This window comes from Pieris brassicae, chromosome 10, assembly GCF_905147105.1.
Source record: "Pieris brassicae chromosome 10, ilPieBrab1.1, whole genome shotgun sequence".
In the NCBI taxonomy this organism is placed as follows: Eukaryota; Metazoa; Arthropoda; class Insecta; order Lepidoptera; family Pieridae; genus Pieris; species Pieris brassicae.
Genome location: NC_059674.1, coordinates 14278033 through 14297811, shown reverse-complemented (window position 1 = coordinate 14297811; position 19779 = coordinate 14278033). Strand labels below are relative to the sequence as shown.

Here is a 19779-nt window from a genome sequence, read left to right as displayed (position 1 = left end):
AATGGTTAAGGGGATGGGAAAGTCCACCCCTAACTTTTATGCACGAGGTTGCGACACCGTGTCTTAGATTCCAGCCATCACTTCCTCGCACACTCGTATACTTTGCTTTATCTATATCGCCATAAAGAAATAAGTAACAAAGCTATTTTTAAAGATGGTATTTATAAACTGATTCTGTTTTCCTGATATTAATATACATGGGCAATATTGGATACTTTAGAGTATTAAGGTAAAGGGTATGTGTAATAAAAACTCAATAAAAAAATCTGCAACTTTATTCTTGAATCTCATTAATAAATAAGTTCCATACAAAAAGTACAAAGGGAACAACTGAAGTTCATCGCACCTTAACATTTATAATACTTTTAACTACATGATTTAAAGTATAATCTTAACTGGTAAAAAAGGTACAAAAAATATTCGATTTAGACAATTTTCTAAAAAACTCAAATATGACATTAGGTCTAATGGAATCACTAAATATACTAAAAATTTACAACTTACAAACGAAAATATCTAAATAGAGCACCTTGGTGGTCATCTAAGCAACAATTCCATGCAAACTTAAGTACAAAAATATATATAAATATTTTAAAGCTGATTGTGATGAATGCAACAAATATAACTACGAATTTACGAATGGCATGAACTTTCCGATCGGAAAATCTTTAGGCAAGCTATTTTTGTCTCCACCTACAATCTCTTTCGATAGCGTATGGGTTCGCCGACGCATGTGAAAAGCTTTAGTTCAACCACAGTGAGAGATGAGTTTGTAGCGGTACAAGAATGTATTTATTGACATCTAGGACAAGAATCAATTTCATAATTGCGAAACACGGCAAGAATTCGCCATTTTTAGCTACGAAAACGCAAATAAAAACAAAACAATATAATAGTCGTTATTTACAAGTATACTAAATCCAAATTCCGATCCAATTTCCAAACCCAAAAAATAAATCTAATAACACACCTCCTAACTTTCTTGCATGGCTGACGCACAAACCGTGCAGAACGAGAAAGGAAAAAAAAAGTATACTAAATATGACATTAAAGTACTACGTTATTTATTTTGTTCCGAAATACATCGTGCATTGGAATCGATTTAAAGGCGATAATTTGCATGGCACCCAGAATGTCACTTACGTGTACTTATAACCCGAGATATTTAGTAAATATTCTCTTAATCGCATAAAAATCTCCTGAATACTACAACTACTGACAAGGGGGACCGTCAAATGAAAAATACAAATGGACGGAGAATGTATAAAGATACATAAAAGCTTTTTTATGCGCAATAAATTTAACACAATGATCTATTTAAAATATTGTATGTACTACTTTTGCCACGCCACGGGCCAAGGGAATTAAGATAGGCCTGCTAATTATAAGGGGGTAAATGTGTTCTGCACCAAACAAGCACAAGAGAAATATTTTCAATCAAATATTGTTTGTCTCGTTTGACATCATATTCGGAGCCAATTTCATAAAAGGATGGATGTCCTTTTTATATTTGTTGTCAATGTGATTTAGTGCAAAAAAGGTTAAACAGATTGTGAAAACGGATAATGGAAGTGATACTGTGATATTTCTTGCTCATACCGTGGCGTACCAGACGCGTATACGTATACATACGTTGAGAAATTCACGTATTCGTAGCGCTCAGTCTCGTCTCTTAATCTCACACTTAGCATAAGTCAGGCTATTACTAACTCCCGAACAAAAAAATGTTACTGTTTGACTAAACTGTCAGTAAGTAGGTTTTAGACATTTTGGCTAGAGGGGTTATGTGCCAAAATATTAAAAATACACAAGGAACTACTATGAAGGTAAAACTTAACCTCGAAATTCGAAAAATAACGCGTCTAGTACGTCAAGAGCTTTCATTTTCCTTACCTAAATATACATTATAAAATCACGATTTACCTTAATTAGAAATAACCTAAAGTGGAGTATTTATTTCATCTTATATTACATATTCTGCAAACGTAGCACTAAAAAAATATACGGATGTTATAACTAAACTGTGATAATTCTATAATTCTTAAGACAGAAACGTACTATAAGCGTCAATTAGTTGAATCTTATAACAATTTAAGTAAAGTGTTACTAGAATAAGGACTAAACAATCAATAACTAATTAATGTTTATAGTAAGCTTATGGTGGCTTATAGTTAAAAAAAAGTCGGAACATAAATTTTATACTGGAATTTGTAGTTTTCTGTAATTACAATTGCTAGAAATTATCCGTCCAGTTCAGAAAAAACTTTAAGAATAGCCCTGTTTTTTTCTACATCCGCAGATTGTGACTTATCTAAATAGCGTTTCCATGGAAACGCTTCACAGGTACTATGTCACTCACACGCCGACGTCGGAGTCACTTTCGTTATCTGAAAAGTAAATAAATAAATTTTTATGTGAAAGAATTGTCAAATGGAAATCTAGTGCCAATCGATATGTTTAATATTCTAGGCTCGTTTTGTTGCTATTAGTTGGTAAATTCATACATAATAATGCAATACAGAAAATGCGGAATTAATCAATATATTTGATATCAATAGGACTTTACAATTATTTCTCAGGATAATATTAATAACCAGGAAACCTATTACAATTATTTGTATTAACATGAGAAACTAAACTATATCTTATAATGCATATAATGTGTTGCTTTTTAGTATAGTTTACATAAAGCAAATTTGATCTCAAATAAAATACACACCTTCACGAGGTATTATTATTTCTTTTAACAAAAAATATATTCTTTACAAACGGTTGATTCTTAAATATCTCATGAATCGTACAAGTTACGGAGGTTGTCCAAGGGTTTAAGGTAAAAAAGCCCTTCAAATATAGCAACTACAACGACGCGAAAGTTTGACAATTGTGGCATTTATAATATTAGGTCCTTACATATGAAATTGGCGTTTATTAATTAAATATATTAAATGACATACCAGTCTCATGTCACGTATGCTGGGCCAATATGGCGTCTAATTGGGCCTCTGTGCATATTGGACCATTGTTCATATTGGAACTGTTTCCACCCGTCCCACTTGCTCCATTGCCTCCGTTAGCTCCGGATCTCTGAGCCGCGGCCAGGGATGACATCACGTGCTGGGGTATGTTAATTTGTACGGGCACTTGCATGTTCGCACTTGTCGGAACCTAAATAAAATAATCTTTTAGTTAAACAAAGAAAAACTATTACGACGAAATATTTAAATATAATCTCCTTAGTTCATAAATAAAAAAAGATCGTATTTACTGTTAGATAACGTAAAAGTACTTTAAAAAGTTTTTATTGATAGTTTTCTGTGTCATACAAAGCCAAATGTTTTCTTTCTATTAGTTACAGTTACATATACAGTGTTGTAAAAAAATGTAATTCAATATTTATAAAAACAATATTAATCATTGAAATTAAAAGTTTTTCTCTAAAAAAATATAAAAGCATGTTTCACTCACATGTATAGTAATCTCAGGAAGTATCGTATTTCCGTTTCCGGGACTGACACTGACGGCTTCCTGTTTGACTTCATATTCAAACAATTCATTATTGCCATCCTCTTTGGCCTCGTCTTTTGCACGTTTGGTTTCGTGAGAACGCGTATGTTTGCGTAGGTGATCTTTGCGGTAGAATCCTTAACAAATAAACCTAATTAGGTACTGACTAAGAAAATATTATATTAAGAAATATTTAATTATTATTAGTCTTTTATTAATATAACGTTTACACATTTAAAGCAAACACCTCTTTTAACGGATTGAACCCATGTAGAAACTTATAATTATGTTACATAATTTTAAATTTTTCCGACGTTTCGCGTGCTTCTCAGCGTGCGTGGTCACGGTGACTGAAGACAAAAGGTGTTGAATGTCAAAAGTATCACAGCTGCAGAGAAAGTTATATTATCTGTATTTATTTCCCCGGAGTTGACATCGACGAAAAGATGAAGGGTTTTTGCAGAAATGACCTACGGTGTCCTAATAAGTTATTATAAACTTACATACATAGCTTCAATCCGTTAAAATGTGGTGTCTTTAAATATTTAATTAATTAAAATATTTATTGTAAATAACCCCTGACAATGTTTAAGAGAAAAAGATTTGACATCAGTTCATAATTAAAAAAAAATCCTAGTTACTATTAGATAACGTAAAACTACTCTTTCACACACATTTTTTTTTATAAAACAGGGGCAACGGGCAGGAGGCTAACCCGATGTTAAGTGATACCACCGCCCATTTTTCATGGTATGTAAAAAGTTTCTTATTGATAGTATATTTATGAGCTAGTGGATCTGTTATTACTTTACCGCATTACGAACTGTGGTTTAAGTGCTACTTTTTTATGACCTGATAATAGATACCATTATAGGTATAACCCTTGAGTCATTTAAAGTGCTACGACCCACATTGAAACATAGAATATCCCTCTGCATTGTGGTTCAAACTTTTAGAATTTCAAAAATTTACTTTAACTCAAATGCTATGCATAATTTGCACACCTGCACACCTTATTAAAATTATTGTTACGGTGTTACATTGAATGCCAGTTAAATGTACCTAGGAAATCAATGAGGAAATATTATTTATAAAGAAATTATGTGAACCACAAAGCCACCTTTATATATTTGCCAAATATAACTCTATATATTTACTTGTCAATGATAAAGACACTCATACTTGCTCAAAAACTATTTTGAGCAAGTATGAATGTCTCTGCGTAACTATATCTTTATTTATATACAGCAAACTTAGGCCAAAGTTTAACTTAAAAATTGTATATCTATTATACATTATACAACTTCACCAACCTTTCCCGCATTCTCCACAGCGTTCGCTCTTGACTCCCGAATGAATGACCACATGAAGATTCAAATGTTCCCTTCTCTTGAAGCCTTTCCCACAAACGCCGCACACGTAAGGTCTTTCAGGGTTGTGCCCAAGTTTATGACGCTCCAAGTGCTCTTTTCGCTTTAACCTGAAAAAATTATAAATATTTTGGTAACAACAGGGCCCATGGTACTTCATAAAGTCGCGATTCTATTATGCAATTGACTTGCACACAAGTTGTAAGTTGCATGCATGCAATCAGGTTCAAACTTGTACGATACGCACGTCAGCTCATTTGCACGCAAGATGCAAGCGCAAGCGCATGCGTTCGTCTGTGTGCAGGATTACCTTATAAAAATGAGTGCTAAGTAGGATACAATAAATATTTATATTTACCACAACACGTCTTCTACTCATGATAAACACTATACATTAGGACAACTAACTTGTATGCAAGCTGCAAGGTGAACAAAATTATGTTTCCAATTCCAACCACTTGCACTCAAGTGTGACGTCATACATGCATGCAAATACTTGCATAATGGACACGCGGCTTAACTACAAATAGCGATTTCGAACTTTGAGTTTTTGTATCAGCGCTACAGATATTGCGAGGATTAGATAAAAACGTCGAAATTATTTATTAGGTTATTACCGAGGAAATTGAAGCACAAACATATAAAATTAAGCGATATGAGTATTAAATACATACCCAGCCCCACATATCCCGCAAATAAACCGCCGCTCAATCTGGTGAACACTTAAGTGCATCTCAAGTTGCTCCTTCTCAGGGTAAGCATTCTGACACTCGGGGCAACAATAGATGGGTGACCCGTCCGCAGCCGTCGCGATTATGACCTGACCGGGCTTTGGCCTAGCGGGACGGGTTGGCTTTTTCTTGTATTTCTTCTTTTTCTTTGTACGAGTATCTGGAATTATTATTGCCATGGAATTTATATAAAGCCCCTTTGGCCGGTAATTGTGCAATTCCGTGTTGTTACACATCAATAATTTTTACAGATTTTGTATTATAATTCGAGTATCTAGTGATATTATCATTTTGAGTACTGTAAAATTTGTCTAACTTTTAGAATTTCTTTAAATACTGCGACCAATTCATTTGATTTCATGTTTCATATGTTACCAAAGCCTAAAAGCCGCCTTTGTATTATTGCAAAAACGTATGTATTCATTTAGTGTAAACTCGATTAACTAAAAAAACTCCCTAAAGCGTCGAAATCACTCTTTGGTTGGTTTAGCCTGTCCTCCATACAATTATAAACTCTACATAACATTGCACCGCTTCTCAATAACGACAATGAAATATTAAAAAGTACTTTTTAAGTTGCCGAAATTAGTTAAAACTGCGGAACTGTTTAGGTTATTTTATCGCTTTGTTGTCCTAGCCCGTAATAAACTCGACTATCATGGGTACCGAACTTTTTAAGAAATCTGTTCATTTGTTCACGACTTGGGGTGCTGTAACACGAAGATACCAGAATATCGCAAGATATTAATAAAGTAAGTAAAAAATAACAGGCTTTACGCAATAGCGTTGTTTTTCTTAGAATACAAGTATGAAATAAATTTTCTTTTTCGATTCGATTTAACGACAACCCTTTGTAACGTCGAAATATCCCTTGCACATTCCCTTGAGTATCGTTATATAGAGTCCACACTGTATATTTAATTATTGTTATTCCTCTTTCTTATATATTACAATATTTTTAGACACCTGTTTAACATGTTTGCTAAAACAATTATAAAATTTACCTTCCAATAGGATTTCGTCATTTCCAACTGGTTCAGAGGTGTTTTCATTGACGATTGTGATTTCTGTTTCCATTTTTTCTACACTCTTTTTGACTTCGGTGGGATTCAGGCGTAAAAATTGTTGTAGAGAAACTGGGAGCCCTTGTGTTTGCTGTCAAAAATTAACACAATTTTTAATATTGGTCTCAATCTTTTTTTTTGCCAAATACGAATTTTTTTTAAAGTTTTTTTCATTTAAGTATTCATTTTAAATTACTATATCTGTATAATTACTGTGCTAGAATAAAAAAAAAACGTTTGTAAACTTCGACATAATTTTGAAATGACTGTGATGATGATGATTTTAACTAAAAAGTAAGTATTTATTAATAATTGAGATAGTAATGCCATCAAAAAAAAATGTCGTGATTTCTAGGACATTAGCATTGGATTCAATTTCCTGGGAATAAACCATAGATTGAAGACATAAAAGGTATTTTGTACTGTTGAACATAGATCTTCACGGAACTTAACTTTTATAGTATATACATACATACATAGTATTTCTAAAATGGTAACAAATATGGCAATAAAGATAAGTGCAAACCTTAATCTTTGGAATATAAAATAAAAAAGTTGCAAGTTCAAATTTAAATAATATATGTATTTTTATTACTATTACTATTTTTTATTACTTTCATTACGATAGCTACTTAATGTTGAATTACCTGGCCTGGTAGTGAATAAACATATTTCACAATATCCGGATGCGACATAAAAATATCTTGTGGTCGATCACTATTCTGGGTGCTTTGAGAGTCTTCCTGAAAAATATAAGTTTTCTTTTATGTAATAAATAACTATTTTTTTTTAAAATTATATTTGTGACATAATGGTTCTGATGATAGTCCAGACACTTGAGAGCCCTTGTGTTGACTGAGTGACTAGAACACAGCTCGTCCCATGTACATTAAGTAAAAATTAAAAAAAATATATATATCAACACACACACAAAAGTGATTAAGTAACTTACATCATCACACTCCTCCTCCTTGATGACAATGTCCCCTTCATTGTTATTGTTACTTGTGTTAATGTTGGGCTTGACATCTTCTGGATTGTTGATCACAATTTGCTGGTTTTGCGTCAGATACATCTGTAATTGAAATCTGATAATATAATTGTGGACTACAAAATGGGGGGGGGGGGGGGTTTTTTATCTATTCCCGGGGAATTATTTCGGGTTAAACCAACGAAATTTGAATGAGAACTTCTAATGTAATTACATTGAAATAGAAACACCTAAAAATCGACTCACGCCAAACAACCCTCGCCTATAAATGAATAGTATGCAATTACCTGTTGTTGTTGCATAGCTTGTTGCACTTGATCCTTATTGTCTTGCACTAATTGCATGTCCTGTGGCAGAGCAGCGACCACTTGCAAACCTGAAATATACATGTAGTGTTATTTGAATACAATAATTGCATAGTAATTTAATAATAGTGATTAAATTATTCGAAGTACAGACATTGCGTATTAATAAAATATATTTTTATTAATTCTAAAATCTGGAACTCACTTAATGTTGGGAACTTGTATATGTATTTTAAAAACCAATAATTAAAATACATAATATAATAAATGTATAATCTTTGGTACATATTCAAATTCATATAGGAAAATTATTGTGTTCAAAAACTAGAAAAATAGCAAATTTTATACAAAAAATAATGTGACAGATCTCTAAGCTAAATTCAACACTTAGACATTTTAGTCACAGTCTTCAGTAATAAATTTCTGTACAGGTGTTGCCACTTTAAATATCAAATCTTTATGATCTATGAAGTGTAAATATTTGTGTATATAATAGCGCAAATATTTTTACAAGTCCATATTAAAATATCAGTTGACATAGGAAAGTGAAATAAATGTAATATGATGTAGTGTTTTAAGGGAACTTTGGAAATGTCTTATTTACAATACCTTTTTACTACATATAATACATATATTATGTATGGTGAAATGTTAGTCATGTTAATATGAAGCACAATATTAAAAAGCATACATATGTTAACGCATAATATAGCAATATTCACCTGGTCTTATCCTGAAGGTACCTGAACAAGGGAATAAAATTATATATTTACAAAAAGTTTGGTAAATCATTAGTACATAATTTTTAAACCAATATTCCCTATTATTAGTATATTATGTACCAAATTTAGTCAAAAGCATGGGCCTAGTTCGAACTGCTATTTAATCAAGTAAATTTAAATACACTTTTACTGTTAAAACTTAAATTCTCAAAATAGTGTGTCAACTTTAAAACTGAATAAATAATATTAAAATAAAAAAGTTAAAATGTGGTATCGTGTTGTAATCCAACAAAAGTGTATCTTCAATTCAGCATTTATATCACTTAATTAGCAAATTCTAGTACTTAAAGTAAATATGTATGATTGTAATGTTGATTCGTTTATGTTTCAAATTATTCAATTAGGCTGGTATCATACACATAAAATGCACAGTTTTACGGAATTAAAACCAGTTTGCCAGGACCGTCTTATTCTTTAAATATACAAATATTTTGGTTGTATATTAATGTGATTCATTCTTATAAGTTCGGCGTGCATTTATTTTGTATGTCACTTGCGCAAAATATTTATTGTTCTATAAGCATTTAGTTTAAAATTAATTCAAACTTAAAATTTATTTTTTCTTAATATACAGCATGCGATCAAAAATCTGTTTATCATCTGAAGTTTTTTAATGATGATCAACTTTCACGTGCGATGTCATACATTAACAAAGCCTAAACAATTAGTACTATTAACTAATATTTGTCAATTGCAAGGAACAAACCGTCAGGCAAGCCGTTTCCTAGTAGCTGTATACCGCTATCATTCGCTTCCGGTGAATACGCCACCGTGAGAACGGCACCCCCTGTACATTGTATATAAACTATTAAACTCATATAATGTATATTATGTAACAACTGAGCAAAGTATTTCTAATAGAATATATAAGGCAATACTGCGACCACGTAAGTATAAATACGACAAATTGCTATAGAGGAGCGTGTTAATATTAACGTGAGACATATTAAAATTATGATAATACCATGTCATGAAAAATCTTATTCCAATAAAACAAACTCAGTTTAATTACACTCTTTCGTCTCTTTCTGTCAAATTGTGTTCAAGCTGTGATGAAAAGAGACAGATGAGTAGAGAAAAGGTGCAATTAGACAGCGTATGAGTCCCTTTACCTACTGAAATACAATAAAGAAAGATGTGTTTTAGTGATTGAATGGAATTACCTTGTTGAAATCCCTGTATAGGTATTTGCATTTGATATTTGGGTTGAGGTTGCTGTATCAAACTCGGAGCCAATACTTGAATCTGAACTGTTGGTTGTGGGTCACCTAATAAATGGAATATAATATTAATAATTAAATCATGCAAATTATTTAACAAAATAATGTGTGATCGTGCGATTATTAAATAGGACTTTTTTATATGCGCAATATTCATTTAATTGTAATGCCAGATACGACGTCAGGCAGAACACCTATAAACACGTGGCTTACCTAAAAATAAATTAGATCAATGACACAGAAATCCATACCCCATTACGCTTCAGGGACTTAAACTTTTCACAATCAATATAGTATGACTTGCAAATATAAAATTTTTTCCTTGAATAACATTATTTTATTTAATAATTGCATTTAGTCAACCAACCTAGTAAGTGTGACTATAAAATCTTTATTGAGGTTAAGTGTTATTTCATAGAATGATCATCATATTTGCAATCAGTGTATACAAATACTGAGGTCAGCTTTAAAACTGGCTTAACTGAATTGAATTAGACTTTATACAGAGACGATCCTAAACAATGAAATAAATAAAAACTCATAAAAAATAGTGATATTAAGTTTACGTTCTGTTAATACCACCACTCACTAGAGTGAGGTGGGTAACAGCTTTTATTCAATTAAACTCTGCTGAATGTGTGTATTATATTGTTATTGTATTTGAAAATGTATGTAATGTAATGTAATGTAAATGTAAATTGTAAATGAATTTAATTTGAAATTTTATAATATCACCTATATATATATATAAATGAATCCCTATTTTCTTGGTCACGGCATCACGCGTGAACGGCTGGACCGATTTTGCGAAGGTACTTATGAAAGAAAAAATTAAGAAAATTGCTCGGAAAATTAGAAAATTTAAGAATACTTAACGACCATATTAAGTAATCTTGACTTTTGTAACGATAGCAAATTTATTTTAGAGCATAGGCGCTTTTAAAATTCATACGGTTTTCATGTAACCTTATGGCGTTTGACATGACATTGACAGTGCGTGCAAATACCGACAAAGCGGACGTAAGAAACATGAATATCGTTTAAAACAAATGCTTCGATCGGAGTTATTATATCAAATAATACATATAAAATAATAACAGTCGTTAATTGTTTGTGGCGTTATTCTTGAAAATCCATGTTTTTCATATGGCCAGTTATAGGTCGCCTGTTCCCGTGTCGGAATACCAACAAAACTATTAATGTACGCGCCAGAAAAACAAACTAAGAATGTTGTTTATCATAAAACATAAGAATAATAAACACTTTGTTTCTGAAATATTTTTTTAGTTATTATACCAATTCGAAATTAATATTCATAGTTAAGACAGGACAACGTCTGTCGGGGCCACTATTCTTAAATAATATTATAATGTGGTAGGGATTATGTAAAGATAAGTAATATTACCTGGTTTTGTCCCAGGTAGAGTTATGGGTACAGAAATCAGCTGTGGTGTGGTCTGCAATTGAGTGCCGTCTAGTGTGCGAACATATTGTACGCCTTCGCCCATATTTACTCCTCCAACCATGCCCACCACCTGAAACATAGAATTCTGCATTAAAGAGCATCCAAGAAGAGGAAGTTGATGATCTTTGATTGTTGACCTTTATTGTTGCCTTCCAAATTAAAAAATATATTCCAAGTGATATGAATTATGATATATGAATACACATTGCATAAAAGAAAACAAGATTACCAATAGAATTCGTGAAAGACTTTGCATGAAGTACATATATTAAATTTTTAAATTGCAAAATATATTAAAAAAGCATGTCCTATTCAAACCATAATTATAATCTGAATTATGAATCTAGTAAACAAAAAATTCACAGTATAAAAATTGAACAAAACATTAAAATCTCTAAACAGATTGCATAAGTATTATAACTATTGTTGTTAGAGTCAAGACAGTGAAACCAGTATGCAAGTGAAAGTTCCTAACACACTTGATATTTTAGTCTATCGTTGACACTCTGATATGTTTGAGGTCCTGTAACCAATTGATAGAGCAAGCTAATTTCGCTATTCTTTCATTGAGATCTTTTGAGGATCTGCAATTCAACCTAAAACAATTGTTTCGCGAGGAGTTAACGACTAGCCGCAGAGGCGGTCTCAAATCCATATCTATAATAATTATATCAAGAAACACAACATAGTATGGGTAGCTTATTTATTGTTAGTAAATGAATTAATTAAACCCATAAGTATTCATATGTGCAGCACTCAGACATTTTATATTTAAATAACTAATGCCAATAAGACACTACTTCATGTCCATGGACCATCTCCTAGTTTAAGAACTTAAATTCATAAAATTTATGTTAGTATATCTAACAGGATTTATAAAATTCCTAACCACATGGATGTATCAAACTAATGGCATTTATTTTGTTATATAGATTAATAAATATATAATTAATATTTATAGACAATCAGGTCTTGTTACCTTTATTGTTTTCACATAAACATAAGTTAATATGGCTACATACATCTGACAAACAATTAAAAATATTTATTGTCAGGCTCAGTCAAATTACCTGTGACAACTGAGTTCCATTATTAGGATTCTGTTGAATTTTAGTGACAGGCAGCTGGCCACCTGTTGTTACAAAATGTGTGCCACCACCCATGGCTGAAAATGCTGCATTCCAATTCATCTCAGAATCTTCCTCACTGAAAAAAGCATATATAATAGTAAGGAAATAATATCATAACATACATTTACTGTTTCACATAAAATCTTCTTTAGTATTAGGTAATTTTTTTTTTAAGTTAGCTCAGAGATATATGACTTTTCAACATTTAATTGTTTAAGAAACCATTTTTTGTGGTATAAGGATGTAAAACAAAAACTGTATTTGTTGTAAATGCTGTGGTAATTTTAGAGTATACATGAAACATTTGTTTCAGCAAGTATTTGTTAGTAGGGACGAGACTTCTATATTATGTATTAATTTTAAATATTGTTTTGTTCCTGGAGTTTATACTGAAAAAGTGGTAGGTAAAGGCATTAAACAGACATACAAGCTGAGTAACCAGAGACCACTGCTAAAAACCAGATTCTATTTATATAATCTAAAATTATATAAATTACAAGGAAATACAAGAATAAACTGCTTTCCAAGTATGAGCCAGCCAATAATAAACATATTATTAGTAATAGAGATAGCACTTTTATTAAAACTTCTAAGAACATTATATGATTTTGGTTTTGAGAAATTCTAAAAAAATTCCATACCACGAGCCATCATCTTGTGTAGGCATATTTTGCATATCACACATTGCACCAATTACACGGCGCGGCCGCCGAAGAAACGCAATATCCCACTTCTCAAATACCCCCACAAAAATATCCCACCACCGACTGGGATTACACAGGGATGGTAGGGCCACACCACTGTTGACTACCAAACTAAGCACACTGGAGCCGAAATGACGGTGAATGGCGAAAGATCAACGCGAGAATACGAAAGTGGGTTAAAGAAAGTTTTTTGTACTGGCTTGATACAACCGGTCGGCTAGGTACCACATATACAGACGATGTGTTCAAGTTAATGTGATGCTCACTTTCTCTTTGCTGTACTTTCACAACACATTTAGATGTAGTATGTACATGCAAGAAGTTGGCAAATAGTTGTGTGAACAAATAGATGTGTATCAATATATTTAATTGATAGTGTAATTGTTTTCCTTTAGATCGTTGATTTATAAATGTTATGTTAAGTACACATTGTAGGTCATATATCCTAAACTCAAAAATTTATAAATAAACAAAGTTTAGAAATAAATCATTCACACTAGTCAAATTGAGGCATAAAATAAACCATTGCCATACAGTTATTTAAGTGAAAGGAATTAACACTTTATTTATTAAGGACATTCCAAAGCTAGACAAAGTAGCCTTGATAACAATTGTTATTTTTTACATTTCAGAATAATTACATTAAAATTTTTGTTTTACTAATAAACAATTGTCCTAAATAGATATAATAATAGAGTGTACATTTTATTCTCAAATTAAAATAACTTACAATAGTTACAAATAAATTTACTTATAGACAAAGGAATCGAACATCAAAAGCTTCATAAGTTACGCAATTATTGACATCTCAAGAGATTATCATTCGCAATTTTGAAACCCATATGATGGTGGGCGGAACATAGTGATGGAAGGTTGTTAACCCCTACCAACCTACCAATTCCTTCGACCCGATTGCGTGTCCATCTCGATACGCATCCCCACCAACCGTAGGATCCCCTCCAAATACCGGCTGTAAACCAAGCGCACTCCCGCTCCCGACTCCTTCCACCACTGCCAGGAAAAACGCGAGAGGAGGGGTTGCGCGGCCCTCTCGAACTCACGACACTCTTGAGGTAACACTCAGGGACGGCCACGCGCCCCGTCTAACGGTATATCAATGTACCGCTTTCGAAATAAGGTCACGGATACGCAAAAGTTAGCAACAAATATTATTAATAATAGGAAACATACCTTTGGATGACTTTTCTTAAGTTAATATTTATCTTTGCCCTCAAAAGCTCAAACACAAACGTACTGTTGAACTCAATATTTTTTCACACAAATTCACGTAAACATCGTCACTCCAGTCTACAACATTATATGCAGGCCGCCATACTGTTTTTTGATATTAAATTTCATCACCAGGCGGCGCTAGCATAACGAGTCAGTCAAATAATTCAAATTGATTCGTGATTGGCCAATAAGGAGCATAGATTATACTTAATATTTCAATAAACAATTTAAAGTTGAAAAATTGTTATAAATTTCTTGAGCATATTTTGTATAGTAGTTTTCGTACATTAGAATACTAAAGTTTAAGACCATTATCTAAATGAAACATAATATTTAGCCATTGTCCTAATATGGGCTATTTCTTTCATGTAATTGATTTTTTCTTTCAAATTATTCAGTTATTAATTGACATGATTATAACAGGGCATAATGATGATTCATACTGTATTGTAAGTTTCAAAGTAGTATAATGACATACAATTAATACACTAAACAACAAATACAGGTACCAAACTTACATATAACCTATTAAAACCTAATATTAAAACGGAAACTGCTGCCCAGTTCTTTGTATTCTCTCTAAATGAAGTTCAAATAACAATTTGTTTTCATAGTAATAATTGCTTTGATTAGAATTCAGCCCGGGATCATAGCTGGGCCTTCTATCTGAATCCGAGGAAGAACTTGGTGAAGGAATACAGCTGTTTTCAACTTGAATTAATTGACTAGAGTCAAGTGCTGTCTGATGTGGTAGTGCATTATTTATATTGTTGTTGATATGCAAATTATTTATTCGTTTTGATAATGGCATAAAATCACATGTATCATCTTCACGAGATCGTTTTCTGAAATACAATAGTATATTAATGCAATAAATTTTTATGCATAACAGCTGATAATATTTATTGACTTTAATGATTTATATGAAGCATTACCTATTTTCTGTCATATTTCTGTTTATTAAGTTTCCATTACTTTCTATGACTGTAGTCCAAGGAGCGGTACTAGAAGGCTCTTTTACAAAAGTCATCTGATTATGGAAATAAACGTGATTGATACATGCAAAACTAAAGAAGTTCAATAAAATCGAACAAAATGTGTGCACAATGCAGAGGGGCGCAGCTGTTGCACTTTTTGTTTTGACTTATGACAATACACTTTACAATTTCAACGTGACATATGTTACTGTCATGTCCTGCCGCTGTCATTTTCAAGTTTTGAAAATCGAAAACATACTACATGCAAACTTTTTTAAATAGATACTATTTCTAATACTGTATGTGTATGCATATCTATTTGTTAATTATGAAACAACAAAAACATCAGGATACTAATAATATTAATTATTTTGTCGAAGAAAAAAGAGACCTCTATTGATGGTTTAACAAATTACGCTATGTCTAATCGTCGCTTGACGTACATGTTGAGAGGAATTTCAAGAAAAGATGGCGTTCTTATGTTATATCGAGTAAAAATCATCAACTGACAAATTTCTTCTTTTCACATAAAAAAACGGAAAATACAAAATCATTTCACTTGTACAGACGCTACACGTATTCACACAACTAAAATAAACTAGAGTCATACCACTAGTCTAAAGATAGTATTGTCTTTTGTTAAAAAAAGCATTTACACATTAAGTTTACACAATAATTATAAGTTTTTAATAATAATATATAGCTTTAATCCGTTCAAAAAGTGTTTTTCTTAGTCTAAAGAGTTTTTAATCAACTTTTACAAACTATATTGAGATAAAGTAAAGCCCAGTTGGATAACTACACATTTTGCCTCATTCGGTCATAACATTCCTGAAATAGTGTCCTTGTCCAAAACATTGAAAAGCAAAACTATGAAATTTAACTCTTAAGAGATAATACTTCTTAGTGTAGGACTCTATACTATACAATGCCCCTTGCTAATTAAGGGCCGTTAGTTTATATAAACGAATATGGTCAAATCTGCAACGTTAAGTAAAGTGTGACCAAATAAGGCTTGCAAGGAGATAGTACGCCACCTAGTCTCTTTATGGATAACGAGAACAACCATAAGACCCTCGGTTTATGGTTACACGTGATTTGCCTTAAGTATGTTAAACGGTTCCCATTCGCGGACTTCTGGAATTAATTTGCTTCTACAGATTTTGTTGTAATTAAAAATAACAGACAATAGTATAGTAATTATGAATTTTGTTATTATTATGTTGTTTCGTTCTCAAGAAATAAATTTACAGTGAATTACAGTAAAATCAGCTAAAAAGGGCCGTTTTAATGTAGTCTTGAAGATACGTATGTACGTATCATGTTTTTTATTGGTCCAGTTAGTAAGAAATTTAAAATATCAAGGCCCTTATAATAGTTTACATAATGTTTTAACTGAAAAAAATTTAGAAAGTGTGTATTTTTTTGTGAAAAGTGCTCGGTAATTAAACGCATGGCTTGAATAAAACGGATGCCAGAGAGAGCGTCATTAACTTATTAAATTAACTAATTATTATACATTATTCCGTTAGTTTACTTCGCATCTCGTTAGATCATCTGATCATATAGGGTTGTCAAGAATCTTTAAATATAGAGTGATTTTATAAGCATCAGAGTAGATAAGAACTGGGGCGGGTTTATATGTTATAGAAAGAAATGCTCTATGGCAAAATGTATGTGTGGTATGTATGTGTTAGTAGTATTAATATATATGTTTATTAGCTTGTATCAATAATTATACAGATATTAGCATACATACATATCAACAATAAGTTCAAGGTTTATCCCATAAGGTTAAAAGAGTAATGCGATCTAATAGATTATCCCTGTAAGTCCTTTAGAATTAGCTATATAGGTATTAAGTATGTACGTAAACGCTTACATGTTTTAAAGAACATCCCTACTAAAATATCACGATATCAAGCGTATCGAAGCGTGAATAAAGTTTATCCGATTAGCCAGATGTTAATAAGAAATTTCGCTGATGGCCTTATATGGCAATGACAAATTATATATATCTGTTCGTCTAGTAAAAATATAGCATTTTACTGAGGCGTTAGAATTCCGACTCAGACTGTGAAAGAAAACTTCGTTCTTACGACCATACATTACGATTATATCGTAGGCTAATTCGGGATATAGTATAAAAAACGGATAGTATCAAAAAATACACATATCATCAGATATGTGAGTTAGGTTAGGTTAGATTAGGTAGGTTAGAAAGAAGCTTAAACGAAAATCTAATAATCAAAATCCGTTAAGAGTTTTAGAGTCTCTGTACAATTTACTATCTATAAATGGTAATAATTTTTGATGTACAACTATGCCCCTATTTGCATAGCATATAATGAACCAATACTAAAAGGGTGTGGGTACTAGTCAAGCGATGCCTTTATTTTGGTATATTAATCGGTTTTAAGCCGGAAGCAATAATGTCGAAATGAAACCTTGACTTGGTACAAGAGTCATCCGACTTATATCTATAATTCAAGGGTTCGATAAAACCAACACATTTTGTCATAAACATTTAATAAAAATATTATTCGAGTCCACCCTCGTATAATGTTTATGGTTTGAACATTTGAAATAAATTTTACTACACAATATTAGTAAAACTAAACTTAAACTAGTAATATTTAAATACGACGAAATTTGACATTAAAGATAATAGTGATTCGAAACGATGACTCATCTTCCAATACGTAGGCACTTGATATGAGTCAGCCATTCACATGATCTGTGGATTCAACAAAATAAAAACACTTTCTAATATATGTTTGGGAAATATTTTTAATATTCTAGTAGGAGACGCCTCAGGCTAAACATAATTTCCCAAATTATGCATAGTCTATTGGCAAGTCAATGCACAAAAACTATTACCAATCTTTTTTAACTTTGATCGTATTTCGTCCATTATTGTCCCCAAATGACATCGAGTGAGGGCAGCCAAAGGGCCTAAAAACTAATAGGAAAAGGGGCCATACAATAATGACATAAACTAATATTACAATCGTGATACTGTTAACTTCCCAAGAATTATGGAGATGTCTACAAGTCTCTCGAACTATACTTTCTCTATTCATACATATTCTAGTTACTTTCTCATAATAAGAAAGATTGTGAGCAGTATGGTTCAAGACTGTTTCACTGTCTAGCAAAAACTCTTGTCATGGATATAATTTTTTTAAAGGTCTATACAATTAGATTTTATCATCAGCACTATATTTCTAATCGGCATTGATTACAGGAATTATTTAAAAATCTAAGCCACACATTTAAAAATCTTTAATAGCCATTCAATCTGTTATTGTATATAGAATATAGATAAACGAGACAAAACATTTTCTGATTATTTATTTATGTCATTCATATTCAGCCTTAAGTTGATCCGTTATTTAAAATGCATTATAAAATCTTCACGTTAACGATTTGGTGAAGGCATAGGTAATGATCGAATTATATAAACCTCAGATTTCCGAATGAGTAAATACAGTATAAACTATAGTTCTATATTATAGAGACGCTGAAGGCTTTTCTGCCATTATAGAGTTGTTGTTAGGTTAGTAAAAACCCTATAGTGGCCAGTTTTCAAGAGTTAAAGGCAAATCTAACAAGTTGTATATGTACTTTAAATATGTATTTAATTAATATCAAACGAATGTGGTAGGACCGAAAGTCAAATTGCTAGTTATTGTCAAGTACGTTCACCCTTTTCACATTTAGAGGGTTTTTGGTCTTCAATAAAAGCTTTTAAACGAGTTTTACTTCAAAACAAACCGATCTACAATTAGCGAGCAGTGTTGACTAAGATCCCTTCAAATTTTAAAAGGGAGGCACCCCTGTTGATGACGTCACCTTATAAAAAAACGTAAGGGTGCGAACTGCAGTGTTGTGATGATAAATGTAAATATAGCAAAGTCGGAAGTGACGAATTTGGTTTGTCGAATATGCGAACGTGTTATCTAGAAAATATTCGACGCCTTTATAATCTAATCTTTAATCTACGGCAGTATACAATTTTTAAGAGATAAAAGTTTTGGATTCGATTATTACAACTAATAGTTATATAATTTTTAACATGGGCATTAGCAGAGCAGGCAGAAAATAATAAACGGCACAAATATAAGAGTCTTTCCTCCAACTTCGATTTTGTTCTCTTTGGAGTAGGGACTCTTGGGCCGTGAGGTTTAAGTACACATGGCGCTTATTAGACCCCAGAACTGGTGTTTCCCTGGCTCAACGAATAAGTATCGCAGTATAGCTAGGTAATGCCGCCCGCGTTAAAACTACACTGCAACAGGGA

The 19779-nt window shown here is 32.0% G+C and overlaps 1 protein-coding gene across 6 annotated transcripts; it reads right to left on the bottom strand.

The window, feature by feature from the left end:
• Window positions 1–314: 314 nt before the first annotated feature.
• On the bottom strand, window positions 315–15110 carry LOC123715095 (zinc finger protein 347-like). Of its 6 annotated transcripts, none has more exons than XM_045669920.1 (15): window positions 15018–15110; window positions 12503–12638; window positions 11373–11502; window positions 9911–10015; window positions 9454–9534; window positions 8688–8708; window positions 7948–8036; window positions 7622–7744; window positions 7317–7412; window positions 6610–6760; window positions 5549–5765; window positions 4818–4984; window positions 3466–3641; window positions 2955–3165; window positions 315–2387 (listed from the first exon to the last, which is right to left on the bottom strand). In XM_045669920.1, the coding sequence occupies exons 2-14, from the start codon at window positions 12620–12622 to the stop codon at window positions 2965–2967; spliced, it is 1677 nt and encodes a 558-aa protein (XP_045525876.1). In that variant the 5' UTR covers window positions 12623–12638; window positions 15018–15110; the 3' UTR covers window positions 315–2387; window positions 2955–2964. The 6 variants fall into 6 exon arrangements, with proteins under 6 accessions (XP_045525876.1, XP_045525875.1, XP_045525872.1 ...); XM_045669919.1 differs by lacking the exon at window positions 15018–15110 and adding an exon at window positions 14458–14601; XM_045669916.1 differs by lacking the exon at window positions 15018–15110 and adding an exon at window positions 14162–14446.
• Between the last annotated feature and the right edge of the window lie 4669 nt (window positions 15111–19779).

Bases quoted from the DNA above. Each gene is read 5' to 3' on its own strand.
- LOC123715095 (XM_045669916.1), bottom strand. From the start codon at position 14,202: ATGCGTATCGAGATGGACACGCAATCGGGTCGAAGGAATTG. The intron at 11,503-12,502 runs GTAATTTGACTG...TCTATGTTTCAG, and splicing joins ATGGAACTCAGTTGTCACAG to GTGGTGGGCATGGTTGGAGG. The intron at 8,709-9,453 runs GTTTGTTCCTTG...TCCCTTGTTCAG, and splicing joins AGGAAACGGCTTGCCTGACG to GTACCTTCAGGATAAGACCA.